Source organism: Martes martes, assembly GCF_963455335.1.
Source record: "Martes martes genome assembly, chromosome: 6".
Taxonomy (NCBI): Eukaryota; Metazoa; Chordata; class Mammalia; order Carnivora; family Mustelidae; genus Martes; species Martes martes.
Genome location: NC_137893.1, coordinates 9,608,875 through 9,633,782, shown reverse-complemented (window position 1 = coordinate 9,633,782; position 24,908 = coordinate 9,608,875). Strand labels below are relative to the sequence as shown.

The 24,908-nt window shown below is 47.1% G+C and overlaps 1 protein-coding gene across 1 annotated transcript in view; it reads left to right on the top strand.

Annotated features, from left to right (window-relative positions):
• Positions 1–1,335: 1,335 nt before the first annotated feature.
• The window catches only part of SNX9 (sorting nexin 9), a gene marked incomplete at its 5' end in the record, with an annotated part of 104,790 nt that continues 81,217 nt past the window's right edge, over positions 1,336–24,908 (top strand). The window contains 4 exon segments of the mRNA XM_080805150.1: positions 1,336–1,443; positions 1,446–1,524; positions 1,527–1,586; positions 1,589–1,611. Of these exon segments, the coding sequence (XP_080661276.1) occupies positions 1,336–1,443; positions 1,446–1,524; positions 1,527–1,586; positions 1,589–1,611 (270 nt within the window).

Sequence of the window (24,908 nt, the reverse complement as noted above, 5' to 3'; positions counted from 1 at the left end):
TTCATAACAAATTTATCCCCCAGCTTATTGTTTTTAATTCTGCTGTAGTCAATTCCAGCAAGACTCAAGGAGGGTTTTGTTGGTTTTTTCACCCCAACTTTTCCAAATTTTCTAAAAGCACCTAGTGAGTCAGTGACATGGAATCCTGCCGACTAAGCCAACTTTTGCGAGCGCTATAAAGGCCAATACACAAGTGGTGTCCTTCCACAGTGTCAGCTTTATTCAGTCGCAAAGCAAGGTTAACATGATTGTAAAGCAGGTTCAGGCTTCCAAACTCCGTGACATTTCACCACGCATTTAACCGGGCTTCATACACGTCGCACGAGACAAGCTATAATACAAAGTCACGCCACAAACAAGATACCAGAAAGGCAAGAAGTTAATGAACCAAAGCGAAGTCGGTCGCTGGGCACCACGGAGAGGAGGGCTCTGCCTGGTCCGGTTCAGCCCTCCGCGCTCCCCGCTTGCTGTGTTCCAACCTCGGGGGATCTCCGTTCTGCTCAGAGACCGAGCAGGCTGAGCCTTCCGGGGCAGCGGCCTCTCCCGCGGGGTCAGACGGGGAAGGTCAACGGCTGGAGAGTCCGACAGTTCGCTGCACGGGTCTTGAAGGAGTTCGGTCGGTCGTGGGCCTTTGCAGGCCTCTTCTGGTTCTAGGGATCATCAGCCCCGGGTTCTTCCAGGTGCTGTGGCCTCAGTGATGGTCAGTCCTTGGGGCTGCCGGTCTGTGCGGGTTAGGGTGAGAGCTGGGGTCAGCTGCGGGGCCCTCGGCGGCTTTCCTGATTAGCTCGCTACTTGACATGAGTGACTCCATCTTGTTCTCTCCTCAGGGCCGGCGGGATCGGGAAGCCGGGAAGCCGTTGCTCCCCTCCGCTCTGGCTGTTTACTTAGCGCTCAGTTTACTCAGCGGGGAGCACGACCCGCCCAACAGCGGTCCCCGCCGGAGCAGAGGTCCCCGCGGGCGACTCGGGCCCTGCCAGGGGGGCGCGGAGTTATTACCGAGCCCGGAGCACCGGGCACAAGAAACTTCAGCCGCCGCCCACCGCGCGGTCTGCGAGACCCCGTCGGGCCGGTCCTTCAGGCGGGGGGGACGCAGGCGAGTCCTCACGGCCCTTGAAGTCTTCCCGCGGGCAGCCACGCGGGGCGCCGACCCCGGCCCGGCCGCCTCCCGGGACGCGGCGGGCGCCGGAACAAAGGGCGCCCGGCGGCGGCGGCGACGGCGGCGGCGGCGCGGACCGGGGCGGAGGCTCGGGGCGGGGCGGAAAGTGGGAGAGGAGGCCGGGCCGGCCGAGGGCACCGGGCGCGCTTCCGCCGGCCGCGCCGCGCACGCCGCGGTAAATGGGAGGCTCGGCCGGCAGGGGCGGGGGCCGCGCAGCCGGGGAGTTTCAGGAACTGGAGGAGCGGGCGGCGGCCGGAGTCGCCGAGCGCCCAGCGGCGGGGCCTGAGCGCCGAGACTCGGGGCCGAGGCGGAGCCGCAGCCGCCGCCGCCGCCGCCGCCGCGCCGGGGCCCAGCCGTAGCCGCCGCCGCCCTCGCCCGCCTGAGGCCGACAGCCGCGGCGCCGGAGAGGAGCCGGCCGTCCCGGGCCGCGGGAGCCGCCCGCCATGGCCACCAAGGTGAGGGGCGCGCGGCGCAGGCCCGGTCGGCCGCTCGGGCCCACGGCGGCGCGGGGAGGGTCGGGGCCGGGGCCGGGGGTGCGGGCGGCGGCGGTGGCGGCGGCGGCGGCGGCGGCGGGGCCCAGGCAGAGCCCGCCCGGCCGGTCACGCGGGGCTGGGCGCTCGGGGGCTCGGCTCGCGGCGCGGGAGGGTCTCGGGGCGGGACCCCCGGACGCCCGCGGCGCCGTCTGCGAAGTTTGCGCCGGAGCGCGGGCTGCGGCCGGCCGGAGCGAGGGAAAGTTCCCGCAGCCCGGGAGCTCGCTCGGGGCAGCCGCCCGGCCCCCGGGATCCCCGGGTCCTGCCCCGAGTGGCGGCCACTGCCCGCCGCCGCCGCGGGGAGCGCCCCTCCCTCCGCCGGAGGGTGGGATCCCGGCCGCGCCGGCCGCTTTTGGGGGAGCCCGAGCCCCGCCGGGGAGCACGGGGCATTTCACGGGACGGCCCGCGGGCTCGTGCTCCCGCTGGAGGGACGAGGCAGACTGAACGCCCCGCGCCTCCACTTCCTTCATTTTTCTTGTGTGTGTGTTTTTTCTTTCTTTTGTTTTGCTACCTTTTCGGTTTGAATGGCATTTCCAGCGTGAAGAAAATACAAAGAGGGAAATGACTGTGCTTTCAGTAACGAGTTCGCTTGAAAAAAGGCGCAGGCCCCGGTTCCGTGGTGGAACTTTGACTCGAGCTTGATAACTGGCCCGAAGTGGTGGTTTGCTTCTTTTAGGGTATTGTTCGGGGCCTGAGCGGTCACCCTTTGCTACCTGAGCGTCCAGGAGTCACCCTCCCCGCCTGCCTTTCCTGGGGCGTTTTCTTTAGTTCTTCCTGCAAAGTGGTAACTGGGAAAGTCACAGTCGCCGAGGACTCCCCGTAGGAGACCTCTCCTAGAGCTAGCGATGTGGTTTGAGGAATGGCTTGACTTTTGCAAATAGTTTCTGTGATGTCGCCTTTTTTCAGCGCTGGCACCCTCTTCCATGTTTATGTTTGAAATCTCTGAGCCTTTGGGTTGGCGAAAACCTTATTTGTTGTTGTTGTTGTTGTTGGGTTTTTGTTTTGGGATCCGGGGTAATTTAGGAAAGGATATACAGTTTGAAATCCCTTTGAAAGATCAGATTGTGTTATGTTATTTCAGCCTGTCACAATTTGTGCTCTGAATCTGCTGAGGTGCAATGTTTATTTTTTTTAAAAATGGAGATTTTCCTCCAGAGATCCTGTCGTCTGCTGTTACTGAAATAATTACCTGCTTGTTAATACATTAATGGCTGTGCTCTTCCTTGGTTTTGTTAGATGTGGTCCAACTCGGTAACTCTTTAACCTAGATAATTTTGTGTTGATCTTTTTAAAAACAAAACTGGAATCAAGGATCTCTAAGGAAATTTGATTTTGAGGTTTGTTGCCAAACATTCCAGAAAAGACCAGTTACACGTCCTGTTTCGCACTCATCTTGGAACCTTAAAAGCTGTTTGGGGTAGATGTGTGTTCAGTGGAGGTCAGTGTTGCGGTATTTTGCACTCTGATCTCATGGCCTGTACTGGGTCCTTTCAGTAGGGCTAGGGTTAGGGTTAGCCACGAGTGAGGTGTACATAATGAAAACTTGAGAGTTAAAACCGAACTTAGTTTTTCTGTAGAGGTGAAAAGAACAGTGATCCTTGTACTAAACTTGAATTGCATGTGTCCTCCCTAAACCAAGCCTTAAAGCACGTGTCAGCCCTTCCTACCTTACTACCTACGCCACTCTGGAGGTAAATTCCTGTGATTCCAAGTCTGTCTGTCTCCTTTCTAATCACTCTGCCCCATGGAATTCATCTCCATATTCACCCGATGGCAGGCCACTTCCAACTTCAAAAGCAAAGGAAGAGCAGAGAAGCACGTGTTCAAGAGGACCCTAACTCCGACTTCTGGCCTTCCTACTTCCTGGTGATCCTTGTGTCAAATCAGTCTCTCTCTCTCTCTCTCTCTCTCTTTTTTTCCCCCATTGTTACCAGGGAGGAGAACTGTCCTTGTTTTCCTCCCCCCCCTGCAACCACACCCCTGCCTTTGCTGACATCTGAGTAGTTTGGGGTTTTTCCTTTCCTCGCTTTAGTTGGGTCGGTGGTGAGAACGCACTCAGTAATAACTTCTGACTTTTTATGAAATTTCAGCTTTCTGTGGCACTTGAACTCTGGCTGCAAGCCTCAAGTGATGAAAAACAAACACTATCTGGCTGGGTTGGGTGGTGTGAGTTTCCCTTTGAATTTACCAGAGAGTGGCCTCCGTTCTTTCCAGAACTAATTTTCTTATGTATTGCTCTGATGTATTTTTTACAGAGATGCAGTTATCTTTGAACTGTTGTGAATTTTAAAATCTGGTATGTTCACAATGGAAAGAAATTCTCTTTTAGAAGAAAAACTTTAATTGGGCAGTTCTTCACTGCCAAAAAAAGTTAATCAGTAAGCGCACATTTTAAAGGGATTATCTTCTTTGTTTCTAATCGCTACTCAGGAGGATGCTGAATTCAGTTGTAAGCAGGTACTTTATTCTGACTCCAATCTTATCTCCCTTAACAAATACAGTGGGGGGCTAATATTAGCCTGTGAAACTTGGCTTCTACTGAAAAGCTCAGAAGGTTGTATTTTAATCACAATCCCATGTGGATTTGGGAGTAAATTAAGTTTTATTTATTAAATCTTGGGAAAGAAAAAAAATTTTTTTGGCCCACATATATCAAAAGGAGCATGAAAATAGTTAATGGAAATTAATCCATGGCTGTATAATTTAGTTGTAATTTCCATGTCAGAGTTAACCTTTGGTAACTAAGTTGGTTCCTTTTGTGCTTACATAGTCACTTTCAGGAGTAATCATTTTAACAAGACTCTGGGAGTCCCGGATGCGCTTTTTTTCTCTTCTTTCTATCTCCAGCATCTAAAGTGAAATATTTGTGGTAGTGCTTGGTTGAATTGAGTGGATGTGGAGTATTGAAAATACTGGTAGGAAATGAGTGAATTGCTCGGGTCTGTTCAATGATATACATTAGTGAGAACAGTAAAAAGCATCTTTTGTAGTCTCTCCTTTGCAAAAACCTCTTTATTTGAGTGACAGAATAGAATTCTTTTCTATTTAAATCTAATGTTAAGCCTTAAGGATTAATGGTGGATTTGATCATTTTTTTTAAAACACTGTAGAAAATGCTAACTATTCAATTTTGTATAAAAGTAAGTTTTAAATGTCCTCACTGTGCAGGGAGCCCGATGTGGGGCTCAGTCCCAGGACCTTGAGATCATGACCTGAGCCGAAGGCACACGTTTAACCGACTGAGCCACCCAGGCGCCCCTAATCGTGTGTTAGCAAACTTTTCCTTTTTAAGTATACATGCACAATGGAAAGTACACATCTATAGTTCAGGTATTAGAAATCTTTTAAAAATCTAACAATTCAGTTTCCTAATGAGGAATTGGTTCTTCTGTTTTCAGGTACTTGAAACAGACCTCATACTTCTGAGACTGTAACCCATGGTTGTTAGAAGTGTGTTTGATTTCCAAAAGTAGAGGGTGTTCCTATTTGTCTTTTTGTTAATGATTTCTAACTTAATTGCATAGTGAACGGGGAATCTGATTGATAGTCATACTATACCTGAAAATTTGTTGAGGCTAACTTTGTACCTGTCCTGTGGTCTGCTTCATAAATGTGCCACCTGTTTGTAAAAAGAATACGTATATCCACTACTCAATGTGTGTGTGCTGTATATGACCATTAGGTTGGATTTATTGACTGTGTTGTTCATATCTGTATCCTTACAAACTCTACGTGATCTGTTGTATCTAACTGATCTTTTGTCTACTTGATGGAGATGTTAATTAAGATGGTGTTCTAAAAAATCTCTAAGTTTAGGGCGCTAGGGCACCTGGGTGGCTCAGTCCATTACATGTCTGCCTTCAGCTCAGGTCATGATCCCAAGGTCCTGGGATCAAGTCCTGCATCAGGCTCCCTGCTCAGTGGGGAGCCAGCTTCTCCCTCTCTTTCTCTCCCTCCCTCTCTCACTGTACCCCCTTGTGCTCTCCCTCTCAAATAAATAAAATCTTCAAGAAATATTTCTCTAAGTTTCAAAATAGTATCATCTTCCAGGTGAGTTGAACTTTCTACCAGTGTGAAGGCCTCTTTATCTTCAGTGTGTTTTTTCCTAAGGACAGTTTTGTTTAAAGTTAACGTGGTTTCACTAGCCTTCTTTTGGTAAGTATTTGCCTGGTATATAAAAGCCTATAGCTGTATCTAACCTTTTTATCTGGTCTGGTGATCTTTGTGACTAGAGAGTTTTGTCTGCTTTTACTTGTGTTCACTGATGTGTTTGGGTTTCTGGCTACCATGTTCTGGACTAAATGAGGATTTTTTTCCCTCTTCCTTTTATTCTACCCGTCCCCTCCCCAGCTGTTTGGAAGATTTGTCCTATAAGTCAGTTTTTTTCCAGTGGTTATCATAAGCATGTATGTTACCATTTCTAAGTTAATGTTTGAAGTTACTCACCGTCATTACCCTCCTTCTGAATTACAAAAAGGTCTTCAGATACGTAACTCTGATCATGTGTCCCAGTATGGTCAGTTACTGCCAGTAGTAGAATTCTGTCTTTTCCCTCAGAAATTAGACATTCTTTTAATTTTTTTTTATAGAGCTAATGTTTATTTAGATTTAATTGGATTTTACCATATCTTTGCTTATTATTTCTGTTTACATTCCAGTCTTCCTTTCTGGGATAATTTTCCTTCTGGTTAAAGTGGATTCTTTGGAATTTTCATTGGGGAAGATTTGTTGTTGGTAATCTTTTATGTGTGGAAATGTATTTTTGCCTTATACTTGAAAGATAGGTTTCTAGGTTGACGGTGTTTTCTCTCAGCTTATTTGCAGGTGGTGGTCCCCTGTTTTCCTTGGGCTCCTAAGAAGTCAGCTGTCTCATGTTGTTTCTTTAAGATGGCCTGACTCCTCTCTCTGCCTGTTTTCAAGACTTTCTGGGTAGCATTCCTACCTTGCAGTGTTACCGCAGTCCACCCTTGTGTGGATGGTGTTGACATCGCATGAACCTTATTGGGTATGTTGGTTCTGAGGATGGGAATTTCAGTGGTTCTAGAATAGTGCATAACTTTTCTAGAACTTTCTGGAACTCATGGAACTTTCTGTGACCATGGAAATACTCTACGTTTGTGCAGTCCCACGTGGCAGCTGCCTGACACATGTGGCTAACGAGAATTTGAAATGCGGTTAGTGTGACTGAGGAACTATTGTAAATTTTAACCCAAATAGCTACGCGTAGGTAATGTAGCCATTGTAGAGAGTTCCCAGAAATGATTATTCCACGGACCTGCCTCCTCCCCATTCTTTCTCACTGGAACTCAAATTAGCCTGACAGTGTCCTGCAGACCTCTAACTTGGTACTTCATCCTGCCATGTTCTTTCTCTTTGTGCTGCCTTCTGGATCATTTCTGTGGCTCTTACCTTCAGTTCAATACTCTCTCTTTCTTTGGGCTTATCTGCTCTTTTATCCACTACTTTTATTTCAGTTCTCTTCTGTTTTTGGAAATTACACTTGGTTCTCTTTCAAATGTGCTTGGTCATTTATAGTCTTACGCTTTGCTCATACATTTAAGCTTCTGTTAAGCGTCTTAAACATTTATGGTTTGTGTCTGTTCTGGTGTCTACATTCTAACCCAGCCATCTGTGTCTGTTCACTCTTACTCATGGTGCCTTGTTTTCTTGTGTGTCTTGTATGTTTGTATTTTTTGTTGTTTTTGTTTTGTTCTGCTTTTTTCTCCTGTGAGTTGCTCGTTTTCCTTGGAACCTCATCTGAGGGAGTTCCGATACCCAGATTGAAGTCAGTCTTCTGGGGGGAATTTGTCTTTGCTTATGCTGGTCTCCTGGGGACACTGCATTCTTGTGGCCACTTTAATTCCTGCCTCTGTGTTTTTCCAGCCATTCTGATAGCAGAAATACATGGGATGTCAGGGGGAAGTTTCCCTTGTTCCTCTACTGGGGGTTGATGATAAAACAAGTTTCCTTGCTGCCCACTTTGGAATGACAGATTTTCTCTGTTCCCCTTATACCAAAGTCCTTTTGGGGTGCCAGTGTCTAGCTTAGCACAGGCATCTCTCTCTCTCATACCTATCCTAGTATGCCTTCTGCATACGGACTCAAACTCAGGGTCTCTGGGGTCTCAGGGTCTGGAGGAGACTCCTAGAGTGGAATCCTGTCTCAGCACATACTTTTCTCCAAGGGTTTCTGCTCTGGATTCCTCTGTGACCTCTCTAGAGGGCTTTCTTTTTGTGCTGACTCAGCAGTGTGTTTTAAAAGGTGTTTGTGCATGTTTGTGTGTCTTTTGATTTTATATTTTATCCAGCACTTTAGTGTTTAGTCTGGTAGTGGTTCAGGGTGTTGGCCTGCTGTGCGTGCTGGAACAAAATCCAAGTCAGGTTTTTTTTGTTTGTTTTTTTTTTAGATTTGTTTATTTGAGAGGGAGCACACATGGGGGGAGGGACAGAGGGAGAGAGGATCTTCAAGCAGGGTCCCCACTTAGTGCAGAGCTCATTGTGGGGCTCCAGCTCAGGACTCTGAGATCATGAGCTGAGCCAAAATCAAGAGTCAGACACTTAAGGGACTGAGCCATCCAGGCGCTCTCCCAAGTCATAGCATTCTTTTTTTTTTTTTTTTTTTTAAGATTTTTATTTATTTATTTGATGAGAGAGAGGGAGAGAATGAGAGCAAGTGAGCACGAGCAGGGGGAGCAGCAGGCAGAGGGAGAGGGAGAGGGAGAAGCAGGCTGCCCTCCAGGCAGGAAGCCCCAGGTGGGGCTCGATCCCAGGATGCTGGGATCATGACCTAAACTGAACACAGACGCGTCACCATCTGAACCAGCCAGGTGCCCCAAGTCACAGCATTCTTTGTAACAGACCACCAAGTGAAGGAAGGGGATATGTGCACACATAGAGTCAGTCTCCTCTTTGGAGGGAAAAACGTGAAAAAGCAAGGTAGTTAACGCATTTTAGGGGAAACCAGACCTTAAGTCAAGCGATCAAAATAACAGACTGTGGGCATATTTGACTTTCCAGTCGGGGTTTCTTTTCTTTCCCCTCCCCTTGTTGACTATTAAAAGCACATGATGGGTTTAGCCCTACTTACTCATTTTTCGATATTGTAAATACAGTGCCTGAGGATGTTACTCAGTATGACTCAATTCTTCTAAGCTATTTTTAGTCTCTGAAAGTGGAGTCCTGTAGTATCATGACCTGCAGAGGCAGGAGGCAAAATCACCTGTTGGTGGTGGTTCTTGACGTCAGAGAGACTTGTACTTTACATACTTTTCAGGGGTGAAAAATGCCGCATTCATCCGGGAGCTGTTACCTGTCCTCATTCCAGGCCTCCTTCCTGTGAGCTCTGAACGAGCTCAGTCCCAGGCCCTCCACCACACTTGGGATGACCTCTTGGGATGACTGTGTGTATCACCTCGTCCTAGCCTCGGAGAGCCCTTCCCAGAGTTCTGGCTCCTGGACTGCAGGCTTTCTCCCTGCACGGCGGCAGCTCCTGATGTAGCCACTGCAGCCCACGGGGTTCTAAGGAACCGTGTCTCGAAATGCCTGGTTTTTTCTTTAGTTCGCGCAGTGAATTTTTTACCCTTATCCTGTCACATCAGTCACTTTGAAGACGTCTATGACACATCTTGGCAGTGTGCGTGACCAGGCTCTGCTCTAGGATCCAAGCCGCCCAGTTCAGCAGATACTCTGCAGCCTCTCTGTGCTGGGAGGAAAGGCTGCTAACATCTGGATCCTTGCCTGAGAGAGTTGAGAGTCAAAAACTAACGAGCTGTTTGAAACGCAGCAGTTAAATGTCAGTTTAAATGTATTCTCTAGCCCAAAATCACGGAAGAGGGCTTGAAAACGCGGATCTTTGTGTTAATACAGTTTGTCTCTTTTGTGGTGGCTGCACTCAGGACCTTCCTTTTCATCTTTCAACCTGTTTTGAATTCTCAAGATTTTGAGTAATGAGTATTTGTTGCTTTTGTAATGAGGAAGAAACCAAGTTCATTTTTTTTTTCCGATTTAAAAGCTTATTGTCATTAACCGGGCCCTGAACACAGATTGCCAAACTTACCCACCTTCTGTTAATTTGCTTTGAATTATACTAAGATGAAAAAAGTGTTTTTAACTAATGCTTATAAATAGTAAGTGGCACTTCAGTAGAAAAATGCTAATGCATGCAGGATTACAAATGGAAACTTAAAATTTTATTTTACTTTCTGAAGCACCATTTTTTTCTTCTTCCACAGGGGACAAAATATGTTTTTTTTAATTTTTAAAAACAACTAAAAACTTACTAAAAGCCAGCACTGAACCAGAAGTTCTTAAAAAATTGCTGCTTTATACATACTTTTGTAATTTTCACCAGCCTGACTGTACCCTTTCCTTCAGGAGCTCGAAGGAAGCAGAGCCACTCACTCTCAATGGGCCAGCCTGGGTTTTCATCACTCCCTACGTTCCCCATCTTCATAAGATTTTGGAATCAAGAGTTGAATTGAAGATTTTATAGCCTATTTATTGATGTGTCCCAGATCTTGTCTTGTGATTTGCCCTGCCCAGTAAGTAAAATACATTCAGTGTCCTCAAACCACCTCCCCAACCTAGAAAGCCCAGTAGCTTCTGGATTACTGAGATCTGTGGTTACCTTATGTTGATTTGTCTTAATCATTTAAAGCCAAGATGATACCAAAGAACATGGAGATTGTGTTTTAAATTTCTGGTATTTAAACTACCCCTAGTATTGACTGCTATATTTATAACATTTTAAAAACCATTCCCCTTTTTGATAAGTAAAAACATCCCATTCTGTTTCTGTAGTTTGTATTATGAAAGTAACAGGTAGGTCTCTAAAATGCAAGTAGTACTGTTCCTCAAGCTCCCCTCTTCTCTGACCCATTAGCAATCTCTGCTGTAAAGAAAGATGATGGCAGTGGTAATAAGCATCCTTTTGAGACAGAAATTGGACTCTTACCAAAGTACCTGGATGTTTTATGAGCTATGATGGTGTCTCCGAGGCTTCAGGCACTGGTGATAGAGCCGTGGTACCCCAGCTGCATCGCACCCCGCACCCCACCCCACCCCCGCCCCCGAGCCTGTTAAATCCAGATCCCTGGGCTCCATTTCCCCCCTCCCCCCCGCCCCGAGTTTGGGATTCAGGAGGTGGGGCCCAGAGCGTGCATCTCTCCCAGTTCCCAGGTGATGTTGATGTTGCTAGTTTGGAACCACACTTTGAGAACCACTCTGTGGAAGATGAAAAAAGGAGCTAGAATCTGAGTTCTGTTCTTGGTTCATCCTGAAAACCTCCTCTTGGCTCTAAAATGGGGGGTGGGAGGGTGCCCACACTAGCCTGCATGTGAGCAGTGAGTATGGTTTCTTGTTTCAAGGACTTTAACTGCGTTCAGTGATGCTGAAAATCAAAAGATTGGTATTCTCAAGGAAAGGCTGGTTTCTGGTCAACTTGTGGTTTTCAGTAACTTTTCAGTGTCCTATTGCTGGGTCATTTGTATTCTATGCAAATGGGTGTCTGATTATTATGGTGGCAAGGTGGCTGCGGCTGGTTATTAACTATTTCCTGTTGCTTTTAAGACTTTATTTCTTTCACAGAGACAGGGAGAGAGGGAACACAAGCAGGGGGAGTGGGAGAGAGAGAAGCAGGCTCCCCACCAAGCAAGACCCTGGAATCATGACCTGAGCCGAAGGCAGACGCTTAACAACTGAGCCATATAGTTGTGTGTATCATTAGAGTTCACAGTAATCAGCCTTCATTTATTTGCTTTGTGTAGTATGTTCCTAATGTGGTTGTGTAATGATAACACTTTCTAATTCATGGGGGAGGGGGTGTTACTGTGTGAAAAATCCCATTTTTAAATTATTTTAGAAATCAGATAATCTATGATATTTGCATAAATCTAAGTTTTAAGAAAATCTTATTTGTAGTATGTGCCTGTTAATTTTGGTTGAATTTGAATTGTATCAGGTTCAGTTTTCCCATTTTCTGTTGAGGAACTAACTGTCCAGGTTCCTCTGAGACCCCCGTAAAAGCATTAAAGAAATAGAATTTTGTTATAGAATTTATTAAAGCGAGAGAAAAGGATAAGTGCAATCCCTGAACTAGAAAGTCCACCTTTGAATAATTCATTGGTCTCGGACCCATGCATGAAGGCACAAAAGGTGTGCTTTGGAGGCTAGCTTTGTGACTGAGAGCCTGCCTGTGTTCCCATAACTTGTCTGCAGTATCTCTGAGAATTACCACCCGTCTAAATCAGACCAGTGCAGACAGCTACTTTAAAATCTTTGTCGGCATTTACGCCATTCAGAGTCTTTTGTTAGATCCGTAAACATTATATATTATTATGGAAGGAATACATTTAATTTTCACTGTCTAACGTTAACGTTTAAATATTATTACATATAAATATGTATGAGAATTGTTAAGTATGCCAACAAAAATCAAATGCATGGGTTGTCGTTTTGTTTGTTTCATTCATCAGCCTTTACCCAGAGCTTACAAATTCCGTAAGTGCCCATGCATGTATATCTTTCTACTCTGGAAGAATTTATAGACTAATGGGGAAGACACTTCAGTGTGTTTAAATGTTCCGGGTGCTGCTGTAGAAGTACATGCCATGTACAGTGATGGCACAGTATCTGGAGTCAGAAATGAGACCCTCGGGGCACCTGGGTGGCTCAGTGGCTTAAAGCCTCTGCCTTCCGCTCAGGTCATGATCCCAGGGTCCTGGGATCGAGCCCCGCATCGGGCTCTCTGCTCAGCGGGGAGCCTGCTTCCCTTCCTCTCTCTCTACCTGCCTCTATGCCTACTTGTGATCTCTTGTCTGTCAAATAAATAAATAAAATCTTTAAAAAAAAAAAAGAAAAAGAAATGAGACCCTCCACGTTCCTGCATTGACTTTCATTGGAAACCTAAGAGTAAAAATGAATTTATGTCAATAAAGAGACAATAGTTTGAAAAGTTTGTGTAAAAATGGAAAGCATTAGGGGCGCCTGGGCGGCTCAGTCAAGCATCTGCCTTTGGCTCAGGTCATGGTCCCAGGGTCCTGGGATCAAGACCCTCGTGGCATCATGCTCCCTGCTCAGCAGGAAGCCTGCTTCTCCCTCTCCCACTCCCCCTGCTTGTGTTCCCTCTCTCGCTGTGTCTCTCTCTGTCAAATAAATAAAATCTTTAAAAAAAAAAATAAAAGCATTAAGTACTCTGACACACGTTAGTCATAATAATTCAGAGGAGGATTGTTTCTCTGCTGGAGGATTAGGGAGTGATGTTAGATAAATGAGGACACATACTCAGTTCGAGGTCTCTTTTAAAGCGTTCTTTATTAGCGGCTGCCCTTACAGGACAGAAAGTATTTCACAGAAAGCAGATGTTTCCAGTCTCCCTGGTTGTAGTCTAAAATTTTGTCTGAGACTGACCACACTAAGCCACTTTCAGGAATCCGTGAGTGGCACGTGCCACACAGAGTCCGGTATGGCTCTTCCTAAAACCCTGTGGTCGTGGACATAGTCTCACGGTGGTTCAAACAAATCTCCTTTTGATCTCCAGGTTAGCAGTTTAATTACAACGTCTGGAATGTTTGATGTGCCTGGTTTGTAGTACCTCCGGTTTATTCTTCGTTTAGGGATTCCCGGCTTCAGGGGATCAGACACGGTCATAGACTGTGTGTCTTATTCACTTGCTGGTTCTGTTTTAAAAATATATGTCCAGTTGTGTTATTAATAAAATATGGATACATTTAAAAATGTTGATGACTTCATGGTACTTTTTTGACATTATGTACTTCTCAGTGAATTATAGTGTTGTGTAATTATTGTTACTTGTAGGGTGATGTATTAATTTTGAGGGGCACCTGGGTGGTGCGGTTGGTTAAGCATCTGCCTTCAGCTCAGGTCACGATCTCAGCGACCTGGGCTCAAGCCCTGTGTGGGGCTCCCTGATTAGCAGGGAGTCTGTTTCTCCTGTTCCCTCCGCCCCTCCCTTGAATGTGCACATGTGCATGTGCTCTCTCTTGCTCTCTCAAATAAATAAATCTTTAAAAAAATAATTTTGAAGTTCTTGGGATCCCTCTATGATTCAAGGTAGTTACTGCATAAAAGCCCATTTTCCTTATTAGTATTTGCTTTGCCTTAAATTTTCTATTTAGGAGAGAGATATTGTTGGGTTTTCTGGTAGAAGTGCAATGAACAAATAAATTCAGTTTCATGTGATTGTGAAGTTCATGTGTTTCAGTGCAGTGGTGGTGGTGTAGCACAGAGATGGCGAGTTGGGCTCAAATCCCAGTCGAATCCAGCTACATTACTTTGGAAAGTTACCTAATGCTTCAGGTTCCTCATCTGTAAAATGCAAGTAATAATATGAACTCAAGTGTGAATTCCACAGTCCAGGTGGGTAAAAAAAAAAAAAACCAACAAAAACAGCAACTTTATTTTCTATTAATAATTGACAGCAAATTATGTCCCCATCGTACCGGGGAAGTAGAACTTGAATCTGGGAGTTCAGGGACCTCCTCCTCTTGCCTAGGCTTGGGTCTGATTTGAGGATGGGGATCCCCTCCTGATGTCATGGCCTGGGGGGGACCCCATCTTGCCTTCCCGCCACCTCTCTGCGCAGCGGGAGGCCTTGCTTGCTCTTACAGTCTGGGCGCTCCGTGAGGTAGCGCTCTCCACACTTCCTTGCTGTGCCCGAGGGAATGGGAGCCATTTTGCCCTTGTCATGCTCTCGTGGGACCCAGATCTCTGCAGAGCTCAGACACTTTCTGTCCTAAAGCAGTAAATAGCTGTTGCTTCCCCTCTGGTCGATTTGCATTTCCCTGGGGGCTCTGGTCCCCCTGGTGCGGGCCCTGTCCCGGGCTCACCATTGCTTCTGGACTCGCTTCTGGACTTCGCTGCCACGTCTACCCCAGGCTTTGGAAGGTGGAGGTGGCAGTGGGAGAAACGGAGGCCTTGCCTCTTCTCTCCTGTGCAGTGTCTCTCACAGGTGTGTTCTCTGTGCAGACCTAGCGTTCCCACTGTTCTTAGGGCCATTGGAACCTGCAGCCAGGAAGGCCGTGGTCTGCCATACCCTGTCGCTCTCCTGAGGCAGTGGCACCGCTGGTTTGGGTTGGGGAGGTGGGAGTAAAGACAAACGAAAACCCAAAGGATGAAAAATGACATTTCAAAAATACCGTCTCTACCAAATTATCTCAAGAATTAAGTAAAAATTCATGCAAAGGGCTTACCAAGTGTCTGGCTTATAGCAAAGGAGAGTTGTTATGGTCGGGTGGTGTTATTCATATTATTGCAAAAATAAACTATAAACTAAGATCTGTTAGACCCCAAGATCAAGCATCCACCTTAACTGTATTCAGGGAGCTGAAACAAATCTCTCTGATTTCATGTTACACTCGCGGAGGCAATCACCCTCCTGTCTGCTTCATATTTATCCAAAACTTTGGATAAATTTCCCAGATTGCACTGTCTGACAGTTTGATTCTTTTGCCATGGCGTGCCTTATTAATTCTGGTAATTTACCTTCCATACATCAAAACAAGATAGAAACGAGGCCAAACATTAGAGGCAGGGAAGACAGACGTGTGAGTGAGACCGCGGAGGGTGCTGTCCCAGCCCGAGTGAGTCGAGCACATCCGTTCACTGAGGTCTCAGATGGTGCATCTTGCCAGACGCGGGTCACCACGTCACCCTGTTCCTTCGGCACCTTGTGGAGCACCTGCCACGGGCCAGAAACCATTGGAACAGTAGGAATACAACATTGAAGGAAAGAATTAAAAATCCCTGCTCTCGTGAACCTTGCTTTCTGGTGGAGGAGGTGGCAGGATTCCATCCGGTCGAACCTCTAGGATGTCTCCTGGTTATACTCAGATACGTAGACCTGTCAGGCCACTTGCTTATTTGGAGTATAGGATAGTTGGTTTGGCTGTCATCATCCTATTGGCTTAATGAGTGTTCACCCAGACCATAAGTAAAATATTTCCAGACTGACAGGTTTTAAACAGATATGAAAATATTTATAACCAGTTACCCAATGTCATTCTTCCTCTAACTGGAATCACTGCTTGCTAACGCAGTAAACTTTCTGAAGCTTCAGCAATTTTGAGAACAGTAGTGTAAGAAACCAACGGGAACACCGAGAATTGGGTCAGAATGTTCTCACAAACTTAGAAGAAATGGCACCATCCTGGCTTAGGATTTTGAGATTCAATGAATCTTTATTCTTTTCCTGGTTCCGTGAGTGATTATTCTTCTGCGGGGGCGGGGGGAGGGTATATGAAATATATTAGGGAAGTTTCGTATTATTTATGCTTTAAAACTTCATGTCTGTGATTTTTAGGATATTGTTTAAGCAGTTTGGCGTGATGCAGTATTTTTAACTTTTTATTTATAAAAATTCCGAACATAGACAAAAGAAGACTAGTACAGTGAACCCCCTCAGTACATACCCATCACCAGCCTCAACAGCTCCCAACTCCTGACCGTGTTCTTTCCGCAGAACTTCCTCACCCATTTTCCCCTTCTTTTATTATTTTGAAGCAGATTCCAGATGTGTTATTTCATGATAAATATTTCCATTGTAGAGGCACCTGGGTGGCTCAGTCCAGCTCGATTTTAGCTCAGGTTATGATCTCAGGGTCATGGGATTGAGCCCTGTATCAGGCTCCGCATTCAGCATGGAGTCTGCTTGTCCCTCTCCCTCTGCTTCTCCCCTGCTCATGTTCTTTCTCTCAAATAAATAAAATATTTTTTTAAAAAAATATTGCAGTATATATAGCCTTCTACTTAAAAATTGAGAATAAATCCTTAATATCTTGAAATACCCAGTCTGATGGTAAGCAGGGTTGTAAACATTTTCATCAGTTAATAATTCACTGTATTTATATGGCTTGATATTCATTAAAATAAAGACTGTGCCATCTGGCTAACTAGATGCTTAGGCCACGGTTAAAGTGACTATTGATTGGCATTTGTGTGACTCTGCCAGTGTGAATTGAAGCAGAATTGGCCGTAGGTAGGGTGTTTGCAGCAAACATACCACAGGTTTTAGAATCTGAGCGTTGCTTTCCTCTGGTCGACTCACTGCCCTTATCAGAGTTCTCAGCAGACAAGGTCCTTTGAAAGCCTTTCCGTGCAGTTTTAGGTGGTGCCAGCAATGGGCGAATGGTAGGATTAGGGAAAAATGGGATTATATAGTCATTTATTACATCAGACTTGACCTCCAAATAATACCTGTAGTTGGTTAAACAGTTGATGAAAGTGTAGAATGAAAATACCATCTTATTTTAACTTAAGAATCCATAAATATACCATTATTTACCAATCCTGTGATAGAAAGCCAAGGTCTGATTGGAGTTCTAAGCAATCCATCTTGTATAATCTCAGAATGCATTGCTAATGATTTCCATTCTTAGTTTCTTGTAAAGAGCTTTAAGAATTTAAAAACAGTTTCAAAGCGCTATAAATACAGAATTCTAGATTTTTAAAAATTATGATTTCCCATTTGTCTTAACTGTTGTCTCAGCTATATTTACTTTGACAGTAAACTTTTTAGCGGCTTACTTTTTGTCAAGGTTCCTCCAAACACTCAGTTCATTTTCTTAGAAACAATGACTCCTTTTTCACAGTCTTGTGTGAAAGACAATGATATTTCTGTTGCTCAGCTGCAGCCACCAGTATAACTATATAAACAGGGTTCAGAACCCTTGCAGTACGGATAAAAGGGAGTAGCACTCTAAATGCAAAAGTTAGACAGGCTGCGAGTTTTGCGCAGAGCGCGTGGGTGAATCCAGGAAGGTGATCCTAGGAGGTACAGGCTGAATGACCCTCTCATCGTTGACGTTTGTGGCCGGTTTCCTGGGGTTGCTTGGCTTGGACTGGTTCTCCTGGACCCGTGGGCTTTGAGGAGAGTTGATGAGACGTGCCGGATTCAGTGTTTCTCCCTTACTCTCCTTACTTTGGCCAGCTGCCTTGAGTAAATCTCTGTCCCAGTAGGCCTGTATCATGATTTAAACAATGATCAGAAGTGTTTTTGTGACGTTTTCAGTGAAAATGGTTTTAGGCAATTACCTGAAAAACAACAGAATGTAGTTTACTAAAGTAAGGGAGTACCATTTTCTTTTCCTGTTTTGCAAACGAGAATGGTATAGCTCTTTAAAGTTAGAGACCTTACAAGTATGGGGACCTTGATCATTACCGTTTCTGCAGTAGTCTTGCCTTCTGCCCTAGAAGTAAGGGTGGACTTAATCCTATGAAAAAATATGTATTCTCCTGGTGGTGAGGGCACGTAATCGTTCTCCGCATTTCAGTTTAGCCTATATGTTCTTTGCTTTCTAGAATTTGCAACTTAAGCAACTAGGTTTATCTTAGAGGCTATAAAAAAAGTAAAGTCAACATAGTCTCTGTCCTTGAGGACCTTATGGTTTTAGTGTTGTCAAAAACAAAGAACAGCGGCCCAAGACCATACTCAACACGAAAATGAAAGACAGACCACCTCCCTGAAGCTGGGAGGACCGTCTCTCCTGCTGCTTCCTCTGTTTTGTGCCCTCCCTGCTAGCGCCACCCTCCCTGCCTGTGGGCTGCCTCTGTTTTACTAGTACCTTCTGTTGATCACACTGTGTGTCTTTCACATTAGCCTTGGAAGATGATGACTCTTCCTGGCTCCTTTGCGTATCCTTGTGGAGTGGTAAGTAGTAGATACTCAGTAAATGATTTTGAGTAGGAGCCAGGAGTCCTTTGGGGGTGCCAGAAAGGCCAGGCTTTGCATCAGACAGCCCTGGCTGGAGATGCGGGCTTCACCTCTTTCTTGCTCTTTGAGCGCAGGCCGCCCATCAGTCACTCTGGGCTAGGGTTCCTCGTCTGTAACCATGCAGGCATGTTAAACTTCTGATGTGCCGGAAGGTCTCAAAGATCATGCAGAATCGTCCTCCCCTTGCCCCAATACAAGTTGCATCACCACTGGGAGACCCTGGCCTGGCCTAGATCAGTCCCTAGGGTAGACAGGGGTCACCTCACCTGACTCACAAGAGGGAGGGACGAAAACCTTAACAAAATGGGGAGAGGCGTGGTCCAGTGAAGAGGGAAGAAGAGGGCATGAATGTGGTGGATCCTGAAGGTGTCTTACTAAGTAAGAAAGAGTCACGGGAGCAGGGGAGCGGTTGGTATTATGGAACGGGACGTTGGCCTAGATTTTTAGATTATCAAGGATCTTGAATGCCAGGGAATGAAATCGAGGGTGACCATAGGTGATGGGGTGTCATTAGAAGTTTTTGATGTGCGAGTGATGTCTGTTTGATCAAGGGAGCTTTGCAGCAGCGTGTGGAGGTGGCGGAGTGAGAGGGAAGGTCGCAGCAGGAAGGTGAGTCCGGGGCCTCCGATAGCACGGAGGGTGCAGGGTAGAGACCGGATGGCACTTCTTCCACTTACTGGTCATTTGACCTCAAGGCCAGCTACTGAGCATGTGTGATTGGTGTGCGCCGCTGTTCCTCCGGCGAAGCCCAGTCGTTTGCTATGCTACCGTAGTGCTGTTTTGAAGATAAAGGACATGTGTGCCTGCCTCAGTCCTGGGGATGCTGGTCCAACTGACCTTTCCTCATCCACTTGGTTTTCCCTCTTGGTCATGTTACTCATTTGCAGGAAGGACCAACGGGAAGAAGAGAAAGAGGAAGCGGGCAGAGATCTGTGTAGACGTACGTGTCATGCTTCTTAGAAGTGCCTTGTTGGGACCTGGCCATGGAGCTTTCCTGTCTGCTCAATCTTCAGGTGTTATGAGTCCCTTACTTTCACGGTTTTCCTGTCTCTTGGTTGCTGCGTGGTCTAAATCTCTTCACGTGACCGCGTGCGATTCATTCTCCTGCTCTCGGCTTAAGAAACTTGAAGTTCACTCTTACCATTGTGCTTTGTTTTGCTAACTTTGGCAGTCTTATTTTACTGCCTCAGCCTTGTGATACGGTAAAAACCTGCTCTAGTTTTGTGGTTTTCTGTTAGCTGTAAAAATCTAGAAGAGAAATTGTCCTCAAGAGGAACCACTGTTAAAAATAAGTCCTGGTTCAGAGCGCGCTGTCCATCCAGGTAGCAGTTGGGAGCAGACACCCACAGTCCTCGTGTGACCCGGCTGTGTGTGTGTGTGGTGTTGAAGGAAAAGTGTCATTTTGAGTAATTTTAAAGATCTGTATAGTTCACTTAACTATAGTAGCGTTCTTGAAATACTTTAATATAAAGATTTTTTTTTTTTTTTTCATTTAAGGCAGGGGATACTTTATTCAAACCCGTCGGAGTAATGGATGGTAATTGTATATGGTCTCCATGTATATGTATATGGTGGAGACCCGGGCGAAGCTGGCCACCCTGAAGGCAAGTCAGAGCGCTCCGGGGTGGGGTGGGTGGTGAGGGCGGGGTTGTGGGGCACAGCTGCAGCTGGGGGGGACCCGGACTGGGGGTGATGGGTACACGGAGACCTCCAGCGTGGACCGCTCGCGGTGAGCGACAGACCTTCCATCAGCAGGGAGGCGGACCCGGAACCAGTCCCCCTTCCAAAGCCGTGGAAAACCAGGAAGCCCCGAAAACCTGTGCACTGGCCGACCAGTTTCCAAGACAAGGTCAGCGATGTCCTTGCCGATGGCGTAGTGGCCTTGGGCATCGTTACCGGCAGCATCTTCTTGCCTGTGATGAGCTGCGCGGGGCGGAAGAGCTGGCGGCGGGCGCCAGTGTGAACTTCATCGGTGACCGTGGGTCCCGGGTCTACAGGTGCTGCCCCCGAAGCTGCTCGCCAGCGCCCGTCTCACTGAACACCGTGTCGAAGGTGTCCTCTCCTCCCCCAGTGCGCTTGTCACTTGGTGTCTGACAGTCGGGCTGGACGCCGTGTTCCAGGGAATGGAGCTTCCAGTAGCCGTTGTGGATCTGGACCCCTGCCTGGCCGGCGTGGATGCACGAGAGCCTGCCAGTGTGAAATATTTCACTGAAATTCTTCAGATAGGCCCAAAGGGACTTGCAGGTCATCTAGTCTAACCCTATTGTTTTTTATGGTTGAAAGCTGAGGCCTAGGAACTCAGAATTCAGTGTCTTTTACTTTATACAATAATCATGGCTATGATGAGGACCCGGCGTTAAGACTTTCTTTGATGAGTTATACTTGCAGGGTAATCTTTTTGAAACCAGGAAAATATGTAATACTTACCAAAGAAGGACCATGAAAAATAGATTTTTTAAAAATTCCGTCCATTTTGATGAGCTTTGCGGACAGAGAGGGCAGGCAGGAGGAGCTGGGAGGGCATTGCTGAGGACAGAGGCCACACACGGGCTCTGCTGGGAGAGTCGTGATCTGTGCCCGGGCCCAGGAAGGAGCCGGGAGCGATGTGGTTGGTGGGCCCTGCGCCTTCCGTTCTGGTTCAGTTGTGCTTGATTCCTGTAATCTGCTCTTGGGTATGTTTTATTCATAGGTTATATACACGGTATCCCCTGTTTCCTCCTGAGTGCTAGTGGGTTTTTTGTCTTTGGGTTTTTGTTTTGTTTTTTGTTTTTTTGCATAGAAATGTCAAGGAAGTCATGCTAAAATAAGGTGTTGATTTTAAAAACTTGTAAACGTACCTTTGTGTTACTTGCCCTCTGGTGTGTTTCCACTTGGCAGGAATAGCCCTTCACTGGGGCCTTTGCGCGTGGTGCTCCTTCCCGCTGTACCTGGCCTGTACGTCCTCCTCCATCCTGCTTCGTCACAAGCCAGGTCCCTCATTCTTTCGCTCTCAAAGTGACCTTCCCCGGACCCCTTAAAGTAGCCCTCCACCAGCCCGTGGCTCGGTCCCATCTTCTCTCCTTGTCCTTACCACCAGCTGGCATTGCCCTGTGTGTTGAGTGGTCGTCTCTTCCTGCTAACAGGCCCTGAGGGAGGGCGGATGCGATGTCACGCTTTTCACCACTGTATCTCCCTGAAAGGGGCCAGCAGCGGTGACCGCCTGCGACATTTGATGCCCACAGGAACGCCTGTCCACTGTCGAGCTTCGGTCTGGTTGCCCGCCATCGGTTCCAGTGACTGCCCTGTGCCCCTGGAGAATTGCCACTGATGGCGTTAGGCTGGAAGGCTAGGATCGGGGGGGAAATTCTTCACCAAAACTGTGGTAGAGTTTTAGGAAAGTCATTAAGAAGTGACGGGACTAAGCATTGACATTTTGCAAGGTAATGTTTCATTTATATACTTGAGGGATTTATGATTGCCTGTTCAGGGATTGTTTTTGGTTCTTGGAGCTGAGTCAGTAAACCTGGACTAATGAAGTTTTTCATCTCAAGAAAAGTGCACCCCCGCAATCTCATCGCTGAAGGAGGGCGATTGGATTTTTTTGGAAGTGGCAGAGAATTCATTAGCTCAAACGCCTGAACACCTGTTAGGCGGTAGCTGCTGTGCTGTGTAGTGAATGGATTACTAACTCATCCATCCAGCATTTGAGTGACTGCCGTCAGGCGTCGTACCAAGCAAGATAGAGAAGGAACTCGCAGTGTAGTAGAGGATCTGGATAAGTTAATCAGCAAAAAGTGCGGTGTAAATACAGGGATGGGGAGGCACTCGTAGGCCCAGCAGCGGTCCACAGGAGGGGCGCGTAACAGATCTCGGAGATCTTAGGGTGCTTCCCGTAAGTGGAGTCTAAGCTGGGACCCGAGAGGTAAATGGGACTTAGGTAAAGCAAGAGGGAAGGTCTGTACACATTTGGGCTTCATTAGTAAATGGATGGCAGATGACATTGTCGGGGTGGGTATAGGGTAAGGAGAGCACGGGGCCGGAGGAGCACACACATTTGTGGGGGGCTTGGCTCCAAAGGGAGCCTGAGAGAGGACAGGCAGCAGAAAGGGAGGAAGTAGCAGGCACGTGCGCAAAGCCAGAAGGAGGAGAAAGTTTGGGGAAGGAAGGAGTAGGCAGCAGAGTCAAGTGCAGCCAGGAGGCCCGCAGAGGGGAGGGCACAGGGGGTCAGCTGTTAGAAGGTTGCAGGTATCCTCGGCCAGAGCCATGCCGGGGGCACCAGCTGGCAAAGCTTGCCTCCCGAGGCTTGAAGACCGAGGAGCAGGTGCAGCAGACACCCTGAACACGGACCGCTCTTCTTAAAATTGTAATTTCCTAGATTAAGAGAAACATTGGTCAAAGGAGTGCTTGGAGATGAGTGAGGATGATGGAAGGAGATGGGAGAGGGGCTGGAAAGCGGAACTTGGGGAGCGTTGTCCCTGTGGGCTTGGGTGTCAGGTGCAGATGATTGCTGTAGTTCCCCAAGAGACTTTCTTTTTTTCTTTTCTTCCCTTTTTTTTTTTTTTTTAAGATTTTATTTTATTGGGCACCTGGGTGGCTCAGTGAAGTGTCTGCCTTTGGCTCAGGTCAAGATCCCAGTGGGGGTCCTGGGAGCCAGTCCCGCCCTGGGCTCCCTGCTCACTGGAGAGTCGACTTCCCCTCTCCCTCTGCTTCTGCTCTCTCTCTCTGTCAAATAAATAAATCTTTAAAAAAATACATATTTTATTTATTTGAGAGGGAGGGACATAAAGAGGGAGAGACTCCTAAGCTGGCTGCCCACTGAGCACAGAGCCCAACTCCAGGCTTGATCCCAGGACCCTGAGACCAGGACCTGAGCCAAAATCAAGAGTCAGACACTCAACTGACTGAGCCACCCAGGAGCCCTCCCAGAAGGTTTTCTCCGGGCCTCTCATAATTCTTCCTTCCTTTTTTTGTCTTCTGTCTTCTGAGGTTGGAGCCCAGGCCAGGGGCTTACAGGTGGCTCCCACAGAGGCACTGTAGCAGACATGGACAGCGAAGCTTATCACATCTGCTTTACAGTGCTTGGCGACCATATTGAAAGTATTTTACTCTGCTTTAAGGCTTCTGTCGACCTCTCTGGGAGCCTGACTTTGTTTCCGTGACTTTTCTAGTCCCAGCAGTGCTAGCTGCTGGCCATGAATGTGTTCTAGCACCAACCATCAGCTACAGAAGACTAATCTGCAGAAAAGTGCGATTAGGGGGCCATGCATTCCCACCCCACCCCACCGCACCCCCGCAATTGTACATCTTTATTGCAGGCTCCAAAATTGGGGTAAAATATCCATAAAATTTACCATTTTAACCATTTTTAAGTGTGTGATTCAGTGACCTCAGTACAGTCACAGTGTTGCATAACTGTTAATAATTTCCAAGTGGGAACTCCGCATTGGAACTAAACAGTAGCTCAGCCTCTCCCCTCCCAGCCCGTGGTAGCCCCTGTAGCTCTTTCCCGTCTCTACACATTTGCCTATTCGAGGTGCCGCATGGAAGTAGAGTCCGGCGATATTTGTCCTTTGCTATCTGGCTTCCTTCACTTGGCATGACGTCTTCTAAGTTCATCCGTGTCTAAGACTGTCATTCCTTCGTGTGGCTGAACAGTCCTCCGTGCTGGTTTCCTCACTGTTGATGGACACTTGATTTGGCTGTTGGTGAATAACTGCTATATCAGTGTTCAGATAATGTGAAATTAATGTTTAGTTTTTAATGTTTATCTGTTGCAATAACTGATTTAATGCTTAATGTTAGCCAAGTCACCGATGATGGAACTCGTTGACATTTCTGGGTTAGTTTCCATCGATTTCCTCTCTTCATTGGGGTCTAGTTTCCTGCTTGGTAATTTTTGATGGGATGCCAGACTTGGTGAATTTTACCTTGGTGGGTGCTAGATAATTGCCTGTTTTTCGAAACTTTCTTGAGCTGTTTTCCAGAATGGAGAAGTTCCTTGGAAACAGTTGGACCCTTCTGCCGCTTGCTGTAAGTTTTGCAGGGTGGGATGAGGATAGCCTCTCAGGGGCTTTTCTCCCCACTGCGGAGGGGATACCTGTCTGAATAATTATCCAGCGTCCTGTGTCACAAGCCTTTTCCACTATGGCCAGTGGGAACCCTAGCTGTGTCCAGCCCTGAGCGAACTTTGGAGATGGTTCACTTCTGTGGTTCTTCCCTGTTTGGGCGGTTTTCTTGGTGCACGTGCTGACCGGTGCTCAGCTGGAGACTCAGAGGAAGGGCGCCTCTGCAGATCTCCAGAGCACAGTCTCTGTGCAGCTGTTTCCGCTCCCTCTTTGCCACCCACCCACCCTCCCCCAATGCCGTCTTCGAGTCCTCAGTGCAGAGATGACAGGCTTTGCCCGGGCTTCCTTCCAGCCTGTGGCCCACAGTCCCCGGGGCCGCTTCATCTTGTCTCCGCTCTCAGAGAGCACTGTCCTGGGCTGCCCGTTGTCCACGGCCTGGAAACTGCTGCTTCA